Source organism: Plecotus auritus, assembly GCF_963455305.1.
Source record: "Plecotus auritus genome assembly, chromosome: 2".
In the NCBI taxonomy this organism is placed as follows: Eukaryota; Metazoa; Chordata; class Mammalia; order Chiroptera; family Vespertilionidae; genus Plecotus; species Plecotus auritus.
Genome location: NC_137771.1, coordinates 221,519,100 through 221,543,437, shown reverse-complemented (window position 1 = coordinate 221,543,437; position 24,338 = coordinate 221,519,100). Strand labels below are relative to the sequence as shown.

The 24,338-nt window shown below is 56.4% G+C and overlaps 1 protein-coding gene across 2 annotated transcripts; it reads right to left on the bottom strand.

Moving 5' to 3' along the window:
* Positions 1-11,522: 11,522 nt before the first annotated feature.
* On the bottom strand, positions 11,523-23,764 carry SIK1 (salt inducible kinase 1). 2 transcript variants are annotated; one of them, XM_080654594.1, is made up of 15 exons: positions 23,616-23,764; positions 22,942-23,109; positions 22,324-22,440; positions 19,847-19,910; positions 19,508-19,669; positions 19,228-19,352; positions 19,008-19,131; positions 18,135-18,355; positions 17,677-17,826; positions 17,112-17,234; positions 16,773-16,986; positions 15,966-16,241; positions 15,045-15,276; positions 14,320-14,549; positions 11,523-13,810 (listed from the first exon to the last, which is right to left on the bottom strand). In XM_080654594.1, exons 2-15 carry the CDS (start codon positions 23,095-23,097, stop codon positions 13,683-13,685), a joined length of 2,322 nt encoding a protein of 773 aa, XP_080510720.1. In that variant the 5' UTR covers positions 23,098-23,109; positions 23,616-23,764; the 3' UTR covers positions 11,523-13,682. The 2 variants fall into 2 exon arrangements, with proteins under 2 accessions (XP_080510720.1, XP_080510719.1); XM_080654593.1 differs by lacking the exon at positions 11,523-13,810 and having other exon boundaries at positions 13,959-14,549.
* Positions 23,765-24,338: the final 574 nt, after the last annotated feature.

The window sequence follows — 24,338 nt, the reverse complement described above, 5'->3', positions numbered from 1 at the left end:
GCTCTGCTGTGGGCACCTTGGCAGTCTCAGGCCTTTTGAACAACAGGCACCACGTTTTCACTCTGTACTGGGCCCCACAAGTCATGTCCCCCTCCCCCGCCCCATGCCTCCTCAAGTCTGCAACCGGACCTCACCTTGGCCTGGGCACAGCCATGACTCACAGAACGTGGGCTCCAGGCCTGAGCTGCTCTGTTTCTGGGGGCTGGTTTGCACCTTGGGACAGGCCTCAGAGCCCCAGGGAGGCTGCAGTGGGCTCCCAGCGGTACAGGGCTGGGCCAGGAGCCTGTCATGACTTCTGAAAGCCGCGCTGGCCCTCAGCATAGGGTGGATGCAATGCCTGGTGTGGGCCTTGTCTAGACCAGCTAAACGGATGTCCTCAACCCAGCCAAGGTCATGAGCGAGCCAGTCTCAGGCTCCCCAGGCAATCAGGGAGGGTGGGAGAGAAGCTTTTCAGGGCTTGTACCTGATGACTCACCCTGAAAGCACTGCCTGGGGGCCCAGCGCCTGCCTCCCACCCTCAACCCATCCTCATCTGGGCCAGGGCCTCAGGAGAGAAGGGAGGAGAGGTGATTCCAGAGTCATCTTCAGAGTCAGACTGAAGTGTCTTTGTCTCACAGAGCCGTGCTAGGAGAGGTCTGGAAGCTGGAGCAGACGCTGAGCCAGGGAACTCCTGCAGGAGCTCTTCCGGAGGCCTCCCCCGTCCCAGGGGGGTGGGGCCTTCGCTGAACTGGGGGCCAAGGGCGAGGGTGGACACTACTTCCACAGAAGCCCTAGGAGGTCAAGGTTACCCTGCAGGGACTTGGGAAGGGGGCCTCCTGGCAGACAGAGCTTTCCTGGGGCCAAGGGGCTGCAGCCCCAACTCTGGAAGGACCTTGACAGGGGAGCTGTCCTGGGGCCTGCAGTCACGGCTGTGGCTCTCTGCAGTTGGTCTGCATCCATTCCCCAAAACAAGCAAAGAAAAAGCCACCTGAGGTTCAAAGTCAAGGATGAAATGCCTCTGAAAAAGGACCCATGTTTACACAATAACAGAGTAACGAGTGCAGAAGCTCAGCCCATGCCCAGCAAGGCTGGGACTCACTGTCCCCGAGGCCGGAGCGCTGTGTGCGGCTCAGGGCCTGCTCCACCAGGCGAGGAGCAGGCACAGGTGGCCCGAATCCCGCCCCATGGCCACACAGTGAGATGCCTGGGAACCTGAGCTGGGCCTGCTGGCCTCCCACCCTGGCGGGCTCTGCTCCCCACAGGGACCTTCTTTGAGGCAGGTCATTGTCATAATATCTGACAACAAACTAAGGCTATGGGAGCCCACTTTGCAGCAAACTTTCATTCTTCTGCCTGGATGCCCGGAATTCCGGGGCCGGGAAAGACAACATCTGTCCCTGCGCCCATCTGGTCTGGAGCCAAGCAGGTGCCGGCCTCCGCTGGTGCCAACCTCCCCTGGTGCCGGCCTCCGCTGGTGCCGGCCTCCATTACTGCTGGCCTCCGCTGGTGCTGGCCTCAGCTACTGCCGACCTCCGCTGGTGCCGGCCTCCGCTACTGCTGGCCTCCGCTACTTCCGGCCTCCGCTGGTGCTGGCTCCGCAGCCGCCTCCCCTCCGCTTCCTCAGGTCACGTGTGACACCAACCCCTGGCCAGCACAGCCTGCAGCTCCTCCAAGACATTCTGCACTGGCATGACCTTGTTGCATTTATCCTGTTACAACAGAGGCTCAGACTCAGGGACACACACAAACACTCACATGCATGGGCATACATGAGCACACATACACATGCATGCACACGCACATGCACACATGCGCATGCACCCACAGGCAACATTCTGCACATGTCCACTCTGCATCATCATGGGGCAAGCATAGCTCTCAACACAGCCAGCACGGGTGACATCAGGTTGGCTCTCATGAGCCTTTAGCGTGGCCCCATGACTGTGCATGGGTCAGGGCTGAGGGAGCAGAAGCGCTTACTGAGGGTGAGACCCCTGGCCATGGCAGAGGGACCAAGGCACTGAGATTCCGGCTTGCAGCAGCCCCCAGACAGGAGGATGCAAAGGCCTGCTGCCGTCCTCGGCCTCGGCTGGCTGTCCCCACACACGGGCACAGGGTGAGTCTACTCCTCTGCCCTGAGGGCGGGCTTCGATCCCTGCAGTCACCTCTCCCTGTGGTTACCTGTTCCTGTGGTCTCATCTCCCTGTGGTCTCCTCTCCCTGGGTCACCTCTCCCCTGCTTTCACTTCTCTACCCTCAGTCACTTCTCCCCCTGCGGTCATGCTGCCAGGGGCTGGCCCTGTTGGTCAACAGCGCTGTCCCTGGCTTCAGGCACCTGACCTGCAGTCACACAGGCCAACACCAACTGGTGAGCTGGATGTCGTCTGAGTCATGACCCTCTCAGACCTCAGCTTCCTCCTCCGCAGCAAGGGGACAAATATTTGCTCTTCATGGCTGTGGTGACTAGTCAGAGGACATGGGATAATGGGGTTTCTGTGCCTCCATGCGTCCCAGTCTGTGCACACACACATGTGCAAATGTGTGCAGACACACCACGGAGCAGCCCACTCCAGTTTAGGCCCCGTCCAGCCTCCCAGTCACCTTCCTATCCCCCTGGCCTTCTCAGAAAAGATGCTTGGAAATGTGCATCGCACTTGGGTAAAGCAGAAGGAATCTGAGTGCCAGGGTCCATGGTGAGCCTTGGGGCGCAGGCCCAGCCCAGTGCCCACTCTTCTGCTTTCTGCAGGCTGAGCCCAGGGCTCACCCGCCTCATCTTGGCACTGGGTGCGTGACCATGTGTGACAGCTGGTGCTTGCTCTACCCACACGGGATTCTGCACCCTGCTCGCGGGGCTGCTGCGCCTGCGGACTAGACTCAGCATCGGGTCTGTCACCCACAAGGCATGTCCCTGTTGCTCCCAGCTGCTGGTGGCTCTGAGGCCCCTCCTCCTCCCTTGGGCCTCGGTTTCTCTGCTGGCTCCACACAGTCCTTTCCTGGGGAATCTCCTGCTGTCCCCGACCTGTGACATGGGGCCATGTGCCCTGCCCCCTCCAGAGAGGTGTCTCCAGCCGCTCTGAGCTCAGGGAGTGACGATGACTGTGCCTCTGGCTGCCTCAGAGCAGACGGGCAGAGCCGCTCATCATGCTCCTGTCCCCGGTCTCGGCCCATCACTCACATCCACGCCCGTCCCACCCGTGTGAACCGCCGAAGAGCAGCTTTCGTGGGAACAGCAGTGGGGTGCCCATACCCTGCTCCCTGGCACGGTCACCTGCTTCCAGGCCTTCGCTGGCTGCTCTGGAGTGAGAGCCCCATCCTCCAAGGAGGCCTGATTAGGGGTGCTGCCCTGAGACCCCCAAAAGGCTCTGCCAGGCACCACGTGTGTCCAGGGATCTGGCTGAGCGGGGAGGGGCCCAGGGCTCCTCGCTGGGTTAGGTTCCAGGCCAGCACCCGCTGCTTTGCTTTCCTTCCGCACGCCGTGCCCTTGTGACTTTCTGCCCTGCACTCGCTCTGCCCATTTGGGCCAAACCACTTCCCTCTTGTGCTTTCATTTCCCTTCTCCCAGTAACAAGGCCACCTGCCCTCACCCAGAGGGACAGGCCCTCCCCAGGGCAGCAGCGGGCCTGGCCCAGGAGCGGAGCTTTTGCGATTCAGTGTCCTTCCTAAGAACCAGTCAGGAGAGGCACTCCTGCCCTGAGGGGCGGACTCGGGGCCACACGTCTGGCTGCAGGGGCACCACAGCCTGCCCCTTGCAGCCTCGCCCGGGCCCTGGCTGCCGCAGGCCCACACCCTGGAGCAAGGCTGGGGAGACAGTGGGGTGCACCTCCTCCCAGTTCGCCCCAACACATTCCCTGCAGCCCCACTGGCCGGCCCCTGCGTCCCGCAGACCAGGACAAGCACCACTCAGTAACCTGGACCCCAGCCACCAGGAGGTGGGTGAGGGTCTGCCTGGCATCCTAGAATGAGCCTCTTGCCCCAGCCCCACACCCAGCCCTGCTGTAGCCTCTGGGGAGAGTGCTGGCCCTGACAAAGGCCACCCATCCTCAACCTCCCTGCTAGGCCCCTTCTGTGTTGGGGCCAGGCAGACCTGAGCCAGGCAGACCCGTGCCAGGCTCTCCATTTCCACCCAGAGCTCCACTAAACCCTCCAGGGGTCAGGCCCTGGCTCAGCTGTCCCCACCCCACAGGCAGCCCTCCCCTGGCCAGCTGGCTGCTCCCTCAGCCCTAAGCCTGGGTGCAAGGTTACCCGCCCAGCGGATGGCTGAGGTCCCTGCCAGCCCAGGGGGAGCCCCTTCAGCCATTTCCCAGATGAAGCCTGGCTCTCAGGGGGGCTGGTTCTGGCCCCCCCAGCAGCACCACGGGGATGGAAACAGCCGTTTGGTCTGGCAGGGTGGGGCGCCCTGTGTCCCCAGCCTGGGTCCAGCCTTCGGACTCACAGCCCGGGCACATCTTGACCCCTGTCCCACAGGAAGTTGTGTATGTGCCATGTGGGCGGAATCTCACTTCCCTCGGAGATTCAGGTTAAAGAGGCCTGGCTTCGGGCTTTGCAAGGAGGAAGGGGAGTCAGCAGGGTGGTGTCCTGTTTCCTGTGTCCCCCCAACCCCACTGAGGCTCCTGTCTCTCTAAAGATGGCTCTGCTCACAGCGGAAGTGTCCGCTTCACAGCAGAAACATGAGTGCGGGTAGGAGAGCCGGGCCTCTGGCCTTGGAGCCGGGAAAGGGCAGGGGACAAGGCCCATCGTGGAGCAGCCACGGCAGGAGGCGGGTGAGGCTCCAGGCCAGGCTACACCACGTTCCCACCAGGACACCTGTGACCGAGGCTGTGGGTCCTTGCTCCTTCAGGGGTGGGGCTTGCCTGTCCTGTGGCTGCTGTACCAAATACCATAGGCTGCAGGGTGGGGGTGGGGGAGGCGGGGCTTATGCAACAGAAACACCTTGTCTCCCAGCTCTGCAGGCCGAAAGCCCCAGATCAAAGTGCCAGCAGGGCTGCACTCCCTCAGGGGGTTCCAGGGGAGTGTCCTTCCTGCCTCTTCCAGTTCTTGCAGCTCCTGGTGGCCCCAGGCATCCCTTGGCTTGTGGCAGCATCACCCCAATCTCTGCCTCTGTTTTCACACAACCTGCTTCCCTCCACGAGTGCCCTAATGTCCCTCTTCTTACGAGGTCACCAGTCCTGTTGGATTTATGGTCCATCCTGGTGACTTTACCAGCCGTGGGCAAACTACGGCCCGTGGGCCGGATCCGGCTGTTCTATCCGGTTCTCTTGCTCTCCCCTCCGCTCCTTTACTTTGAGTTTATATTAGTTCACACAAACACTCCATCCATGCTTTTGTTCCGGCCCTCCAGTCCAGTTTAAGAACCCATTGTGGCCCTCAAGTCAAAAAGTTTGCCCACCCCTGCTTTAGCCTAACTTGCTTACATCAAAATAAATACCTTGGGCCTCAAACATCAGCTTTGCCTGCCACCCCTTCGCCGCATCCTGCTTGGACCACTTGCTACCAGCTGTGTCCAGCCCAAGGCTGTGACCAGCCCCAACATCACTGGGTCCTGAGGGTCTTTCTCCTGCCACCACTGCTGGGGTGCATGTTGGGATACATCCCCCCACCCCCCAGGACCCACTTTGCATTCTATTCACAAAGGCCAAGCTTTACTGCTCCCCTGTCCCTCCAGCCACCAGCCTTGTGACCTGCCATGTCACTCTTGGCACCAACCCTGCAACTGGGAACTGCATGTGCCTCTTGGTCCCTGAGGCTTCCGGGCAGAGTGCGTATGGTGGGCAGCGCCCCTGACCTCTGGCCTGCCCTTGACCTCTCCCTGCACCATCCCAGCAGGGCTGGCAGCTGTGTGTGCCCTGAATTCCCAGCGGCCGACGGCACACGGTGCCCATGAGAGGCGATAATCACCGCCTGACTCAGACAGCAAAGACTATTGGGCTGGCGTGCCTATTTCAGGAAAATTAATTATACCCCATACAGAGAGGGAACTCGCCCATTAAATGTCTTAAATGCACTGGCCCAGATGCCACAGCACAGCCTGCCCACAGCAAGGAGCACAGGGGAGGTGAGGGGGGGTTGGGGGGGGGAGGTATGGGCAGAGCCCAGGGGTCTGGAGAGCTCCTGGGTGCCGGCAGCAGGACTCCAGGCCCCTGCCAGGTGGGCACCTGGACCTGCCATCCAGCTATCAACTTCCACCAACGACGTCCCACTGGGTAGCAGAGCCTATCAGCTGGCTCGATGCCCGGGGGTGGGGGTTGGGGTTGGGGTTGGTGGGGTGCCGGGCTGAGCTGACTCGAGAACCTGGCTGGCCCTGGTGTGCCTGCGGAGGCTTTGCAGCTTGGAGGCTGAGGTGGCCCACGCATGGGGAAGGCTACCCCTATGCCCCACCCCAGGATCCCCTTCTCTCCCCCACTTGCTCTTTGGGGTCTTCTGGTTGCTCAGCAAGAGAAGAGGGTCAGCAGGTCTGTCCAGGGACCAGGGCTGGGAGCCAGGCTCCCCTGACCCAGGCTGAAACACCAGCCCCAGACCTCTGGGCCCTGCCTTCCCCATCAGGCAGGGGTTGAAACACACATTGGCATCCGGGTTGCAAATGATAGGGACAACCTTCATAATAAAAACAGCAGCTCCTGTTGCCCGGAGTCCCCAGGGACACATTCCGCCCGTGCCTGCTGTCACTGGTCCTTAGACAGCCTGGGGCACGTGCTGCTGTGATCCGCGGGGCAGGCAGAAGGAAGGGCTGGAGAGGTTACAGGCAGGCATGGTAGGGAGCGTGGCCAGGGAGCCGCTGTCTCCATCCACAGCTGACTGCTCAAGCGAAGTCCCTCATGTGGAACGGGCAGCCCTAGTGCCAGGCGTGGAGCTTATGGAAAAGCGAACTCACTGGTGCTCACTCTTTATCTCCGCATCCGTCAACTCAGGCTTTTGGGTTAGTTCTTGGTTTTCAAATTTTTGTGGCTATTGGTATCTTAAAAATAAATCTTATATGATCACTGCTCTACAAAACATGATAAAAGTGGGCAGCTTCATGGAAGTCCACAGCGAGGTGTGGCTGTATGTCCAGAGTCTGACCATTGGGAAGTGGACACACCTCCCTCTCCATGAAGACCCAAGGAGTAATTAAGACAGAATCACTATCCCAAACCTCTGAGAACATAGATCTTCTCAACATTGGGGTAGACAGAGATTTTGTAGATAGGACGCAGAAAGCACTAACCATGCAAGATAAAATAGTAAAGTGGACTTTATAAAAATGAAAACCTTCAACTCCACTCTTCAAACGAAAGGCAGTGCTCTAGCTGGTTTGGCTCAGTGGACAGAGCATCGGCCTGCGAACTGAAGGGTCCCAGGTTCTGGGTTCCGGTCAAGGGCACATGCTCGGATTGCGGGCTCGATTCCCAGTAGGGGGTGTGCAGGAGGTAGCCGATCAATGATTCCCTCTCATCATTGATGTTTCTATCTTTCTCTCCCTTTCTATCTGAAATCAATAAAAATATATTTTTTTTTAAAAAAAGAAAGGCAAACCACCAATGGGAGAAATATTCTGTGTGTGTGTGTGTGTGTGTGTACATATACATACAGATATATGTGTATATATATCTATTTATATAGGTTTTAGAGGCCCACGGGTGGGCTCCAGCTGGCCCCACCCCCAATTGGGGTGGGGGAGCTGATTGGGGGCGCGGCTGGCCAGGGGGAGGGGCCGAGGGCGGTTGGTCGGCCCCGGGCCCCTAGTCGAACTCTGGTTGAACTCCCCTGTTGAACTCCTGGTCGAGGGGACAATTTGCATATTAGCCTTTTATTATATAGGAAGGCATGTGTATATATGTGTTATATATGTATACGTACATGTGTGTATACATATAGTATGTATGTATATACACACATATATGACAAAGAATATATAAAGAACTCCTACAACTCACTAATAAGAATTTTAAAAACCCAGTAAAAATTGCCAAAGACTTAAATAAACTTGGAAAATAGAATGGCCAATACACACATAAAAAGATGTTCAGCATCACTGGTCACCAAGAAAATGTGAACTCATGGGAAGACAGTGCTACAGAGCTGCTAGGATGGCCAGAGACCGGCACTGCCCAGTGCTGTGAGGATGAGGGGCGCCTGGACTCAGACACCGTGGGAGGGGCATGACCTGCTGCAGCCACCCTGGTGACGGTGTGGCAGCTTCGTACGAAGTTAGTGGCTGTTATTCCTCACGATGCAGCCATTGTTCCACCTGTTACCCACGAGAAATGAAACAGGGCCACACAAAGACTCACACACCAAGGGTCACAGCAGCTCATTTGCAAAAGCTCCAAACTGGAAACAACCACAACAGCCATCGGCAGGTGGGTGGCTAAGCCGAGTCTGGCCCATCCACACCGTGGAACATGACTCAGCAATAAAAACGACTCAGCCAGCGATACATGCAACACCTGGGCAAGTCTCCACCCAATTACGCCGATGAAAGATGCCAGACACACATCGTGACCATTCGTAGAAAATTCTAGAAAATGCAAACTAATCCACAGTGACAGAGAGCAGGCCAACAGCTGCCTGGTGCCAGGAGAGCGGGAAGGGTCCTTCGCCGAGGCCCAGCTTTCAGGGTGACAAGACGTCCTGAGTGTTGGCTGTGGTGGTGGTCACAGAGGCCTGTAGGTTGTCAAACCTCATTGAACTATTCCCTTAGGACGGGTGCGCTTTACTGTATGCCAACGACTCCTCCGCAGGCTGGTTTGTTCTGGGGTCTGCGGTTTCTGGGGGGCTCACATCCTCTGTCCCTCACAGCCTTCTGTCTTCAGTCCAGTGGCCCTGGGGACCCGGGCCCTCACTGAGCCCCTCGCTTGCTGGAAATAGACGTACTCTGTGAAGGAGAAACATACTTCTCCTCGGATTTAACAACCACAACAAAAACCCAAAGCCCGCCCACCGGGCAGCCAGCTGGCCTGGTTTCATGGCCTCGGCCCACCACACAGCTCTCAACGCAAAGGGGAACAGAGCCCTCCGGCCAGCTGGGCTTCCTGAACGCTGAAGTCCTTTCTATTTCTTACAGAGATCACCTTCGAAGGAGTGAAACAATGATCACTGGAGGAGTGAGTCACACTGAGACCCCAGGACTTCCCCTGAGGAGAGGAGTTGCACAGGCTCACTTCCCCCTCCTCTCCTTCTTTCCCTCCCTCTCTCCCCCTCCACTGCCCTCTCAGCTACACAACCCTGAGCCCCGATTCCAGGCCCCTCGGCTTCTTGTTCTCGTCTCTCAGCCTGGACAGTGGCCCCCAACCAGACCTTGGAAACCTTGGGGGTCCCCTAAAGAACTCTCCACCCTGGGTTCACTCTTTGAGACCCTCCGCCAAGATCGAAGGCCATGCCACGGGACAGCCGTGTGCACCCTGCCCTGACCACAGAAACACCCGGTATTATTCTGGAAGGAAACCCAATAGGCCAACACTTTTGCTTCCACCCCAAACAAGTCAGTTCCTCTTAACTCAGATTCGGTTCCTGCCTCTGAGTGAGGTGAGCCTCATCTCCGCCTGGAACGACCCTCACGCTCCATCCTCGCTGTCCCAGGGCCCCTCCCCCCGCCGCTCCCCCCGCCCCCAGAAGTGGGTCTCAGTCTCGAGCAACCACATCTCTGGACGTCCAGAAGGACTTCCTCCTGAAAGCAGGGTGCGCACCAGCACACATGACCCATGATCCCGCAGCGAAAGGGCCACACGTGCTCCCCTGGGTGTCGGGCCCGCTGGGGTCCGCTCCACCTGCACTAGCCAGGACTCAGGCAGCCACTTGGTCTGCAGCGGTCCCTACCCCAGGCTGTACCCCGGCCCTCAACAGAGGCATCAGGGGAAGAAACGCTCAGAATCCCCAAGTGCCCGCCACGTGTGGTCATGTGCAGAGGGAGGTGCCATCGCATGCTCAGCCTTGCCACACCCCGACAGGAACGGACACATCCAGTGTCAACAGCTTGTGAAATGCCCGGCAGGTGCGGTCATCCACGGCAGAGATGTTGGCAGAGCGAGACGCAGGTGGTGGGGCCCAGAGAGGGGATCGCTTAACACACGGCTGGCCCGCCGAGTCCCATGGCCACACTGAATCCCACAGTCACACTGGCCCCTCTTCAACTGCGGGAGAGCAGACCAATAAGCCTGGGACGGCATGCCCGCATCCCGCAAGGTCCCTGCAAGGCTCCCTGAGCAGGGTATAAATTTCCAACTGAGAATTCTAAGAAGTGGTATTTATTAGTAATGATGATGATAACACCCATCGTGACACACCGTAAGCCCCAGAAGAACCGAGCAGGTGAACACGGAGTCCCTTAGCTCCCAGCTATGTGCCCAAGGGAGCTCGGTGCTGGGTGGGGGATGTGATCCGATGGGCCCCACAGGAGCGGGCCATCTACTTCAGGAGTCAAGATACACATCAAGTTCTTCCTAGTTTACAAGACTCTACATCCCAAACAGTAACTGGATTTCCCTTTATTCTTCACAGCAAGCAGAGCCTAGGCCCGCTCTCCAGGCTGTGGTCACCAAGAGGCCGAGGGCTGTGTGGGTCAGTGAGCATTCCTGGGTGTGCGTTGTCTGCTTGGCCTTCCTGTCAGAAGCCCACCCCACAGTCCCTCAAGGTACTTAGAGCCACAGCTCAGATATATGACGTTGTAACTGTTGTCAATCAAATAGCCCTAACTGACAACAACCCTCCTCATTGGCTGGGCCTCCTCCCCAAAACTATGAGATCCCACTGGCCTCTCAGACCCATTGGCTGCATTTAAGCAACGCTCAGGCTTGTCATCCCACATATACAGGGTTGGAAACATATTCTGAGTTTTCACAAATGCCCTGCGCATCTGCCTCCTACAGGTGCCTCTCCATGCTTTCGCTCACTCAGCCCTCACCCCGGAGCCCGGCTCTCAGGAGGAAGCTGCTGTGCATCCCTGAGCATTTCTCCCCAAAGGACCTTCTTTTCATTGTAATAAAATACACATAATACAAAATCTACCATCTCAACCCTTTTTTAAGTGCACAGGTCCGTGGCATTAGGTACATGCACACTGTTGTGCAACCATCACCACCATCCACCTCCAGAACTTTCCACCCTCCCAAAAAGAAACTCTGCCACTCTAGTTTCTGTCCCTCGGAGTGACTCCTCTAGGGCCTCAGGTAAGCGGAATCACACAGCATTTGTCCTTTTGTGCCTGACTTGTGTCCTGAGCACGATGCCCTCCAGGCTTCTCCATGTAGTACGTCAGAATTTCCTTTTTAAGGCTGAATACCATCCCATTGTGTGCATGGACCACATCTGCTGATCTAGTCATCCTCGGACGGACACTGGGGCGATTCCACCCCTTGGCTGTTGTGACTAATGCTGCCATGAACAAAGGTGTGCAGGATCTATCCGCACCCCTGCTTTCAGTTCCAGTGTGTCTGTGCCCAGAAGTGGGATTGCTGGGCCATATGGTGATTCTGTTAACTTGCTACGGAACAGCCAGACTGTCTCCAACCAGCAGCACACGGAAGTTCCAATATTTCCCTCACCAACGCTTATTTTTTTTTTTTTGTAATGACCATCCAAATGGGTGAGAAAAAGTTGAAAACTTTAACCAGAAAATATTTTCCAGGTGCAGGATGAAGAGGATCCTTTGTTGTTTAGGTGGCCATGTCTGCCCTACTGCTAGAAGGTGGCAAAGCCAACTTGAACAGACCAGAAAGTCTGGCTGTCCGTCTTCCAAATCCCTGACTCACAAGTAGATTCAGAGACCATTAAGAGGAAATAGAGTGAATGGTGCCTGGGAAGAACCAGCTGTGAACAGACGTGGGTGTTTAGAGGTTCAGTGGATTAACAGAGCCTGCCCACCGCCCACCCCCCGCCCCCCCGAAAAGGGGCCTGAGAACCTGCGAGGCCTAGCACACACCCTCAATGCCAACCTCAGGCCGCTCCTCTCTGTACCCTGACCACACCACTGCCAGGCGAGGGGAGTGGCGTCTGCAGCTAGGTGCTGCCAGTTCTTTGCGGCCAGGCTGAATGCAGGAGTTGGCACCAGGCCCTCTTCTTTACGATCTGAGCCGTCAATGAGCCTGGAGGACTTGGCCTCTTAGTGAAGCGGCCGGAAGGTACGCCCACAGAGAGCCACGGGAAAAAGTCAAGGTTTTCCCCCCAATATTTTATTTAAATATTAAATTAAAAAACATACATCCACTAATCATTTGGCATACATTTGTCATGTTAACATAAGAAACAAAATAATTCAGTTATAGTAAAAAAAAAAACAAAAAACTAACCAAACCATATACATCTTAATCAGATCACATAGTGCCTTTGAACAGGCTACTGCATTCATTCGGGAACAGCACTGTGAAGGAACCTATAAAACACACGTCACACACACTTAAACAAGACACACACCTTGACTTACAGCAACGAGAAAGAAAACCACGGTGACAGTAAAGTGCTTGTCATTGTTCTGAGGCCTTTGATCTCTGGGTTAGAACAGAACTGATCTTCAAAAGGGAAACTGGTTCTGTGCTGGACTCCACGTGCTGCTGTCCCTGCGAGGAAGCAAAGGCCCACGACCCCAGGTTCTCTCAGTCCCCAACCTTCCTTACAAGTCAGTGGAGGCCTCGGGGAGTTCTCAGTGGCCAGGCGCAAGGACAGTCCTTTGCCCCAATCATTGAAGCAGCCACAGAGCAGCAGCAGTGGTGGCAGGAGGGACGGTAGCAGCAAGCTGGGCAGACGCAGACACAAGGCCAGCAGGGACCGTGTCCTCTCTGGGCCACCGCCTCCCCGCCCTCCAGAAACTCCGGTGATCTTTGGCTTTAGAAATGCCGACCTTCCCCTGCCGTCATTACTTGTTAATACTGAGGGTGTAAGAGCCAAGGGAGCTGAAGGCACCTGGGGGTAAAGGACCAGTGCTGACCAGGCAGAGGGAGCACGCGGCTACGTCCTCCCTTCACTCAGAGGCCCACAGCCACCTGAGTCACCACCTGGTCTACCTGCCAGGTAAGGGCATCTTGTCTCCCTCCTCCACACGGACCTGGTGTAGCACTTTGTAACATTGCCAGAAGGGAATTGAAACCAGGAACACAAAGGTGTAGTAAAAAATATAAAAAATAAGTAGTGTCTGTCTATTTGTACACATATACAGTATTTGCTTAAAAAGGAACAAAGCTTGAACAACAATGACCTGACCTCTCATTTCATTTTCTTGAACGAAAGCCTAACAGGTACGGGCCTGGGGAAGGTGGGCTGTCCACCGACGGTGACCGGTGAGTGCAGACAGTCACCGCCTACTGTCCCAGTCCCAGCCTCACTATATTGCACATCCCCCAGTCAGTTGTTCTTTTTGGACCCTGATGAAATGCGTAAAAACGTAATTAGCAGCGGAAATCAGATGTGCGGCAGGAGGCAACTTCCCTCGCAGGCACCCAGCCCTGTGCCAAGTGCCGGGACAGAGCCTACCCGCCCCTTTGAGGTTCTTTCTCGTGGCTCCTCCGAAGACTCCTGGAACCGACCACCAAGCAGTTCATAAAACCCCATCTAAAACAAGGAAAAGTGATCCTCTGTGTTCTGACTTCAGGGGAGAGAATCCAAGAATTTGCAGATTATCTTCTCCTGGGCTGGCCATTAGAGCTTTTTAAAAACGTATGTATAAAGCACAAAGTTCACAGCTTTCATTCGAAGCATAAATGTTTCAGGAAGTGGAGAACTGTTCATTAAAAAAGGATGCTACTCAACCCCGCACGTGCACACACGTGGTGGAGATGCACACACTTGCTCCCACGGTGCATGGCTCACGCGGTGGCTTTGTCCAAGGCAATGCCCTCCATGACCCGACGCGCCCGTGGACGAGGGAGCTGATGGTCCCCTCCTGCCGCCACCCTGACCCACAGTGGCGCTGGCCTGTGAGCGGGGCCAGCCCTGTCCTCTGTCTTGTCGCTTCCTTCTTTCTCCCTCCTGTCCACCCACCCCCACAACACACCCTCAATTATTATTTTTCTTTAGAAACTTTCCAGTCCCTACTCACAGCAGCAGCTGTTCAGTGCAAGGAGAAAATAAAACAAAAATAAAAAAGCCAAAACACCAAACGTATTGCTTGTTTTGCTTCTCGGAAGTTATTGGCTTTGAGTCCAGAATCGCCTTCACATACTCTGAGATTATTGCTTCGAGGAGTCGGCAGCCCATGCAGGAGGAGGGTGGCGTGGTGGCCCTCACTGCACCAGGACAAACGTGCCCAGCTGGCCTGAGGTCAGGTCCTCCATCTCACAGTCCCCCTGCGGCAGCCCCATGGGGTCGAAACCCGGGGGCAGCATGGCGAAGTGTGGCTGCAGGGGTGTGGCGGCAGGGAGGGGTGCCGTGGCAGAGCTGATGTGCAGGTGGGTGTCCAAGAGATGGGCCGCTGAGGCCACCGGGGAGACCCCGGACTGGAGGAGGTGGGGTGGCAGCAGCGGGCCAGGCCCCAGCCCCAGCTCCTTCTGGAGTCCCGACACAAGGAGGGCACTGTCACAGGGGGCCAGGACCAGCGGGACTGGGGGCAGCTGGGGAGCCTGCTGGCAACTAGGCGGGGCTGCTGGGTGGTGCTGTAACTGCAGCAACCTGGAGGGACAGGAGGAACAGGGAGGGGAACAGGGAGGGGAACAGGTCACTGCCAGCTCTGAGCACTGCTTCTCCCGACAAATTCCACCCGGCCAGGCTCAGACACCACCGAGTTTCCACGCCCCGTGGAGGTGCTGGCTGGAGCTGCCCAGAACACGAATGCTGTGTGTGACTAACCCCCTGAGCAATTCCTGACATTTCCATTCTGTCGTGCTTCTACAGCAGCTCAGAGATGCCAACCAGAGGTGACATTCTTATTCATGCCCCCCTCCGTCCCCCACTTACAGGCTTCAAAGTGACAAAACCTGACTGCTCCCCACCTCTGCCACCATCTGCGGGAACAAGGCCCACAGATCTCCCCACACTTGGGGGTAGGAAGGTACACTCATCTGATTACATGGAGAAGGGGGAGCGTAAGAAACAAGGTTGCTCAAGAAATCCCAATGGACATGAGTGCTACCAAGGTCACGGGCAACTAGTGCAGAGCAGGCATACCTTTGCTGGTGCAGCACCTCCTCCAGCAGGCTCCTGCCCTCCCGGCTGCTGGCCCCGCTGCCATGCAGGCCCGGGCTCTGAGCGGGCAGCTGGAAGGCGCTCAGGCCTCCCCGAGTGGCCCGGCTGGAAGAAGGCTGGCACACCTGGCGAGCCAGCCCCTTGATCTTGTTCAGGCCCAGAAACCCTTTGGTCCTCGCGTTCTTCCTCAGCTGCTGCCGAAAGGCTTTCAGGCCTGGGGAGAGGCAGACGAAGATGGTCTATGGCCCTCCATCCCCAGCCCAGGACCAGCAGCCCAAGGCTGGCTAGGGTTCCCAGATGGAGGGGAGGGGGGAGGAGGAATGGGCAACATGGAAATGATGGAAAAAAGGACTGGTATGCTTTTCTACAGGGCTGAGGGTGCTCTCTGGTCATCTAAATACTTTCCGTGACCCCTCCCCACCCCCATGCAAGGTTAGGAAGTCATCTTCTTTTAAGGTTTGGTTTGGGGCAGCAGTTCCAGCACCGAATAGGCATGCACCTGGGCAGACTGAGATCCTCTGTGGAAGGGCACGAACAGTGCCACGGAACTAGGGAGGGAGCTCAGGGCCCCCAAGCCCTAGGTGGCCTGGTGGGAGCCCAGGCAGCCAGGTGTGGAGGGTCCCTCCCTGATCCCACCCCTCTCTAGGGCAGGAGCTGCTGCTTGGCACCCAAGTGTCTCTTGAGCTCCTAAGACCAGCCACTAGAGGCCAGGTGACTTTGTCCCAGGACACCAGGCTGTCCAGAACCCGGTGGCACCTTCAATCTGCCCAGGGAGCATTGCTGCTCCACCCAGGCCCGGCGAGGGAACGGGGGGACCTCTGCCATCCAGGACAAAGGGACACCTGCCAGGGCCACACGGCATCTGGAGGGGAAGGTGGAAATGAGAGCGAAAGGGGAAGTCACCTTGAGTGAGTGAGGTGTCCGAAGCCCTCCGGCCTTCCTGGAAGCTGACGGGGAGCAGGGCAGCTCCTCCCAGGGCCCCCTGCGCCTGCAGCACCGGGGTGGCAGACTGGGCCCCCAGCAGTGGTGAGGCCAGTTTGAGTGGGGAGCAGGTGCCCACCAGCCCCTGAGCAGCCAGGCATCCACTAAGCCCCGCTGGGCTATCCCCCGCCGAGAAGGTCAGACAGCTGTCGGAGCTGGTGCCTTCTGAAGGACTCGCCGACGAGGAGATGACTATACCTGCAGAAGGAGCAGGGTGCTCTTGTGGGGGGAGGCACAGGCTCCCCATGGCCAATGCAACCCACCAGCACCTACGTCGCATTCCCCATGCCCACAGCAGTGACTCTCAGGCCCTTAGGTAGCCCTCGAGGCCCACTGACAGAGGCAGACGGCTGTACAGTCTTCCCCACATCTATCCTCATCCTTGGGGGGAGTGGGAGTTTGTGACAGGCAGAGGCCAGGGAGCCCTGACAGCCAGCCAGCGCAGCAGTCCTGGCTGCAGGTGATATGTGGAGCTGACCAAAGACACAGAAGGGCCAGGGATGAGGACCTGTCCTCCTGGCACCTGGGGGCAGCTAACGCCCACTGTCCCCACCACCAAATGACCTCCTGGAGTGTCTATGAGTGATCCTTGTGGCCTCGGGGGTTAAATCCGAGAACTATAATCAGAAGAAACCACCCAACACAAAAGGTGTGTTTTGCATCAGCCCCTTGTAGTCCCAACCGTAAACCCACCCACCAGGCTGTGCTCCTGCCCACGTGGACACTTACATGGAGGGATACATGGGGAGAAGGTGGAGACCTCGGCCAGCGTGTGCCTCCGGACCGTGCTGCCAGGCAGGGGTCTCTGCGCCTCTGGCTCCTCCTTCAGGCCCTGGCCCTGCCTGACCTCCTCATTGATGGTCGTGTCCAGCAGGCTGCTGGGGGAGACCGAGCGATGCCGGAACACGCCGTTGCAGTTGGTGTCCACAGGGAAGAGCAAGGGCTGAGCGGGAAGGAAATAAAGCAGTGACCCTGGGGCTCTGGGTGACCTGGTATGGGGACATCACCACCGCTGGGAATGAGACGAGCCCCCGCCCCAGACGCCGCCCTTCGCAGACACTCACGCACCTGGAGCGAGCTGTGGAGGTCACAGTCCATTTCGGCCTGCAGGATAGACTGCCCCAAGGTCTGGGGCTGTGGGCACAGGAGAGAGGACCGGAAAGCATCACCGGGGAGGCCTTCCTGAGGCACCTGTGAGCCAGCATGGAAGGACAGAAGCTATCAGTGGCTCTGAGATAACCACGATCATCCCAAGAGAGACCATGCTGGCCTCACTCTGGCACTAGCAGGTGTCAGCCACTAGCTGACCAGGCTCAGGACACGTGCACCCTCCCTCCGAGGCTGTGCATACGGAAGTGACCAGGGGAGGCATCAAGAGGCCAGCACCAGGGTTAACTGGCCACAGGTGGGGCCTGATCCCCAACAGAATGACTAGCACCCCCTCTTCTCCATGCATCCTCTGGTCTGGGGTTCACAGGGGAACCCCTGCCCCCACCCAGGGCTTAATGGATTGGGGGACAAAATGAATAGGGGGAGAGGGGCTCAGCTTCTGTCTGGCTCCCAGGCACATCTGAGCCAGGGATTCCTAACTCAGGGGACACAGGGGTGGGGCTTTAGGAGGTTCCCCCCTCACCTCCAAACTGCTGTGATCCAAGCTCCTGGGCCTCTGCTGCCGGGCCGGGCCCGGTCGGGCTGACGGCGGGGTATTGCGGTATTCCTTCAGCCGCTCCAGGAGGAGGTAATAAATGGCTGCGAAGTGATTATAGCTGCTGTTCTGCAGTGACTGGGAAAGGCAGAGAGGCGGAGAAGCAGGTTAGAGCCAGGCCAGAAGAGAGGACTGGAACAGCAGGGTAGCCATGTGCAGGTGGCATTCGGGACTTCTCCTCGGGTCACTGAGGCTCCCTGACAAGGCTGTTCCCAGGGTTATTCTTGGGTGGCCCAGAATATCCTTTAGAAGAGTGGACAAGCTAGCCCTTAAATTAGCCCGTGTTCCCATTTTAACTCAACTAGCAACTGACTGCTTTTCCTGATAAAGCTGCCCCCCCCGCCCCCAAGAACAAGCAAGGTGGGGGAGGGACGGGCAGCGCTCACCTCCACGGTCCTCTGCCGGTCCACCCCGAGGGTCTGCATGATGCCCAGCACCTGCTCGTCATAGTCGCCCAGGTTGGAGTTGTAGCTGAGCGCAGCGCTGGTGGGGCGAGTGTGTGGCAGGGTAGGGTCGGCCTGCATCCACCTGTGCTGCCGGATCTGGGCGATGCTGATGCGCTTGGCAGGGTCCACCACCAGCATGCGGCGGATCAGCGTCTCACAGTCTGGGTGATGGTCAAGGGAGGCGCACTGAGCCATGCGGACCGCCTGTGCACACGGTCCCCACCACCCACCGGGTTGCCAGCTCAGCCCTGCAGGGGACGAGCTCCCTTCATGTGAGCAATCAGACAAGTGACCATTCTAAAGACCAACAAAGCCAGGAGCACTGACCTGGGCCGGTGGCTCAGACCAGCCACCAAAGAATGCCCCCCACTGAGGGGTGGGTCTGAGTGGGACACAGTCCTCCTAATGTCCCTACAGAGACCACTTAGCCTCCCCATTCTGCTGTGACTACACAAGTCAGTGGACATCTTTACTGAATGGACGAGGAAAGCACAAGTGTGAGCAGGTGAGACTCGGGGGGCACTGGGCGGGGACTCCAGAGACCAAGCCTTCAGCCAGCTCCAGGAGACACCCTCAGAGGAAGGCACCTGTCCGGCCCATAAGTAGGGCACTCAAAACACACCCCATGGGTTGGGTTTCTTTTGCAGGTAAACACCCTACAGGAACACCGGCCTGACTCACAGACCCAGAAGACAGTCAAGCAGGCATTTCAGGAAATAAATTCCTCCACCTACTCCTCCTCCTAAACTCCCATTCCAGGTTCCCCATCAGCCCCTGCCCGCCTGCCCGGGAGAAGGCTCGGCGCACACCTACCTCGAGACATGAAGAAGGGGATTCGGAACCGGCCCTCAAGCACCCGCTGCCGCAGGGCTGGAAGGCTGGGCCCGTCAAAAGGGAGAGACCCGCAGACGAGCACGTACAGCACAACACCAAGGCTCTGCAAACAAGCAGACAGCACGGTCAGCGCCTCACGCCCTCACTGGTGCGCACCTCCTGGTGCTGGCACCTAACACGCTGCGCACAGGGCTCCTACCCAGATGTCGAGCTGGGGGCCTTCGTACTCCTTCCCCTCAAAGACTTCTGGAGCCGCATATGGGGGGCTCCCACACCATGTAGACAGAGGCTCTCCTGACTTGTAGAAATTTCCAAATCCAAAGTCTGAAAGACGGAGAAACAGATGATGAAGTTGTGATGATAACAGTAGGGGCCTCGGTTTCAAAAGTGTACAAGCAAAAAGCACCAGGACCCTGGCTTGCACATGCCCCCCCTCCCACAAGGCAGCGTTTTCTGGATGCGGGGGGTGCCCTCCTCACCTGCCAGCTTGATGTCCATGTTGCCGTCCAGCAGCAGATTCTCGGTCTTAAGGTCCCGGTGCACGATGTGATGGCTGTGGCAGTACTCCACGGCCGACAGAATCTGCCAGAACTTCTTCCGTGCTTCATCCTCGCTTAGGTGCCCATTGGAAGTCAAATAATCTGAGGAGCGACAAAACAAAATTATAGCTCCCAAATCCACAGTGCAGCCGCCGTCTGGGGCACGACTGAAGAATGCTGTGGAATGTTAAGGTGGGTAGCCCCCAACATTGGAGGAGCAACTCCTGACAAGTGAGCACCATTTGTTTTCAACAGGTATTAAAAGTAAGTGTGGCTTACCAAACATTTCTCCATTTTTTGCAAATTCAGTGACAATATAAAGCATATCCTTCGTTTCCATTACCTAAAAAATAAAGACCTAAACATTAAACCACACGAAGAGAGAACATACCAAAGGTATCAGTAATCTACCTGAACCCCAGGGAATTAACTTCTCCAGGTGAGTGTATTCATTATTTTTGGAAAGAAAAAAACAAAACAAAAAAAAAAAACTTCTGCAATAAAGAAACAAATAAGGGGATTCCTATTCAAGAGACTTTTTTCAAAGTCAGAGGAGAATTCCTCACTGGCCTGCCTGTCCTGATATATCTTGGCTCAGTAAAGGTATAAGTGTATTCGAATTCTCCTACGTTGTAGTTTTAACTCACTTTGCCTCACCCACCAGAGGATTATGGCAGCTACAGAAGTAAAAGCGATTCGAGAGTTCTGCTAGAGCTTTCTTCTAGAAGCCTAGCAGGCAGCAGATTATTCAAGCCAATAGCCAGCATGGCTGAATAATAGATGGCAAATACCCCTTCCCCACATGCGTTGGTAACATGATTAAGTAGGCCACAAAAAGCCGGCTCTGCCAGGTAAGCCACAACAGTCTGCTCTGTGTACAGAAAACTACTCAGCATGTGTCAGCTGCAACAGCCAGTGTCGGGCACACCTTAAAGGGCCCCTTCCTGAGTGAGAATTTTCTTTCACTTTGAAAAATTGTTTTAAAAGAATTTAAGACATAATTAAGAAACAAGGTAAAATTCCAATATTTATACTGAAAGTAAAACGAACTCATATCCAGGTATTTTAAAAGGGAGATAGAGAGATAATACATTCTTACAGAAAAAGATTTCTTCAGGGCTCAAAATATAGTTATTCCTTTAAAAAGAATAAACACAACTGCTTTGTGCTGTAAATCTGAAAAGCAAAGCAAATACCAGGCAGTTTAGCTAGAATTTTCATAGCCCTTTGCCCTCGATGTGTGTAACTGAGTGAAGAGTTCATTCCTTTTCTCAGTGAAAAAAAAAAGACGGAGAAAGAATGAAGAGTGAATGTGTTTTAGGTTTTAAAAAAAACCTCAAGGAAAGAGTTCAGTGTCTCACCAAGGTTCTGGGCCTGCGCCAGCTGGATGAAAATCAGATACTATGTCAAAGCCAGGGTAAGAACGATCACTGCTGTCCCGAACAGTTAGAGCAGCACACAGCAGTAAGAAAGTTCACTCCAGGAAAGTCCTCACTTGGATCGTGTGGTCAAGGCATCGCTAACTGGGCTACTCCACACAGGGGCCATCGGGGACAGGAGGACAAGGAAGCCACACTCTGGCTCATCCCTCCAACTCAGTCAAAAGCAGACAGGGGTCAGCCCACTCCTGCGGAAACAGGCTGGGCACATTTCTCAGGCACTGACATCAGTGACCCAGGAGGAAACGGCGTAAGCCGGCGGCAACTTACAAATGACAACAGAAACAAAACACAAGCCAGAGAGCAGGTGACAAAGCAGAGAGCAGGTGACAGGTGATGTGAGTGCCACACTTAGCAGTGATGAGTAAACTGTCATTCTGGAACACCAGCCCCGATGACAACTTCTACCTTCATTTTAACTGAGCAAAGAGCCTTCCGTGGGGTAACTTTCAATTACAGTCCTGTCTCCTGCCCACTGTACACCTAGCCCTGCCAGCCGCACAAACACTCCCACCATCCCGTATTCATTTCAGTCTCTTGGGGTTTTGTGAGAGTCATGAAAAGGAACTTATAGCCAACACAACTGGACAAAATAGCGAGCATTTGCAAAGAACTTATTCTCTAGCACGAGACCACTTCGTCACAGAAGTGGCCGCTAAGTAAGAGATTGCTTTGCTGTCCTAATTAAACCAGCACTTATTTTCCAAAGATATACTTTATTAGTTTCAACAGGAGAACAAAAATAAAGTCACAAAACAAACCAACCAAGGGGCAGAGTAAAGCCTGTTCTTAGTGTGGATTAAATAGCAAGCTCCTTGCTCTCACCACGGCAAAATCTCCGTTTTGATGGGAGTTTACATGGGGAAGACAGGAGCTCACTGCTGCCTTTGCAAAGGTAAGTTTATGAAAACTGGTAAAAGCAGCTGGTCTGCAAGTTTAATAATTATCTGCACAGGCAGAAGTGTCTAGTTTCACTGGCATTTGTCCTTCTACACTAAATACTTGACTTGTGTCAATACACAGATCTGGTTGTTTAGCTTCATAGTAAAGGCAACAACATCGAACCTCCATGCATTTAAAACTGGAACTAATCACAGTACTAAATAAGATCTTCATGAAGCAAATCTCAATTATGACCCCAAAGCAAGAAAATATGTAAATCTTCACCACTTACAGAAATCAATCTATTTACCTTATACAACCAACCCCCTGACTCCCACATATACCCAAAGAGAGGGGGGCGGCCTCCAGAAACTGCAGACTTAGGTTGTTGGACATAAAAATGAAGTCACAGAGAAAGGCAAACTGGATCCTTACCTGATAAAGCTTTATGATATGGGGGTGATTCAGAAGCTTCATGATCTGAACCTCACGATATATTTTCTCCAAATTGCTTGAATCTAGGCGTGTTTTATCGATTATTTTTATTGCTACCTATAGATTTTTAAAAAGAAAAAGGGTATTTTGTTTTTTTATTAAAAAAAAACAACACAACCTCTCACTTAACCTAATTTAAACATTTCATTTTTGCAGGTTAATTTCTAAAACACTTTGTCCCCAAGAGGTCACAAAAAGTTGGGATGGGGGGGAGGGTGAGGGGAATAACCAAAGTAACCTTTAATATTACTTAAAATAGCCGAAGTTAAATAATTGTACTAAGTCTTTGCAGGCTCACTTGGAAAGGCGTTAGCTCTGGAACAGAGAGCGCTGCACCCCTGGGTTATTAGATCATTATCCTCTTTGCTGCCCCCTAATATTCGTACCAATTATGCAATCATAATATAAAACATTTTTCTTCTTTACCAAACTAAAAATTGTCGGCGTTCAGACCTTACACGATGGACCCTACAGGCAGGGGTCCCACCCGGCTGGCTGCCCCCAGGCAGGTCCACCCCAGGGAGGGTCCACTCCAGGTAGGTCCCGCGCCCCACGCACCTGGGTTTTGGTGACTCGATGCCGGGCCAGCTTCACCACCGCGAAATTGCCCTTGCCCAGGGTCCGCTCGATATCGTAAAAGCCCACCCGGAGGGGCTTCTGCTGACCCTGGCTCACGCCCGCTGGGGCCGCGCTGAACTCCGACATGATCACCATGGCTCCGGGCACCTGCGGATGCAGGAAGCTCAGCGACGACCGGACCCCACACCCGCCCGCCCCGCCGCCCGCGGTCAGCTCCACTCCGGTGCCCGGACCCCGTAGCCCCGAGGGGCGCGCGGACCCGCTCCCACCCGCCCCCGGTCGGCTTTATCCAGACCCCTGGAGCGCTTCCGTCCCGCCGGGCGTGTATCCCGCTCCCCGCGGTCAGTGCCATTCCAGTCCCCCGAACCACCTTAGCCCCGCGGGGCGTGTGGCCCCGCTCCCGCGCCGGGCTCCTTCCGAACCCCTTGCGCCACGGGCGCGTACCCTGCCGCCCGCGGTCGTTCTATCCCGAACCCTGGAGCCCCTCACGCTGAGTGGTTCGTGGACCCGCTCCCGCCGCCCCACAACAAAGGGGAAACGGCGGCCGCGGGACGAGCGGCGTCCGGCCCGCACCCGCGGGGCCGCCGGAGATAGAGCCCGGAGCCCGGCCACCTACCCCGCGCCCCACGGCGCCACCCCGGCCGCCGCCTCACCTCCGCCGCTCCCGGAGCACCGAGGCTAGGACGCCGCTCGCGCGGGCCCCGCCGACCGCTCGGCCGCTCGCGTGGCTCAGGCGCCTGCTGCTCGAATCTCCACCGCTGCCGCCTGTGCCTCCGGCCTGGCCTCGCCGCATGTCAGCTCTGAGGCCGCGCCGCGCACCCGGCCGCACGCCCCGCCCCCTCGGGCCCCGCCCCCGGCCGCCCCGGCCCGCCCCCGGCCCACCCCCGGCCCACCCCCGCCTGCCCCGCCCCTCCGCGCGCTGGATTGATACAGCCCCATTGACGTCGTTTTGACGCCGGAACGACGCGTGGCTCAGCGCCAGGCGGAGGGAGAGCGGGAGATCGGGCGGTTGCCAAGAGACAGGCGGCTCTGACGCGCGCACTGATGAGGCCGTCGCCCTGGCGACCGCGGGGCGGTGACGTCAGGGGCGTCGGGCGCCTAAGGCCCGCGGAGGTCCGCCCGCGCTCGTGTTCCCGCCGGCGCGCGCCCCCTACCGGGCTCTGTGGGCGCTGCGAGCGGCTTAACCCTTACGCCCCCGCGTTTGCTCGTGCCTCCTCCTCTCGCACCCACACCCAAAAGGCTTGGACCTAGTGCGGTTCCAAAAACCCCGAAGTGCAGCACAGCTGGGTCCTCTTTGGACTCCTACTCCAGAGTCCCGGTTATCGGAGTACGGGTCCCAGGTGTCCCCTAATTTCCGTCGGAAGCGCTAGGCCTTG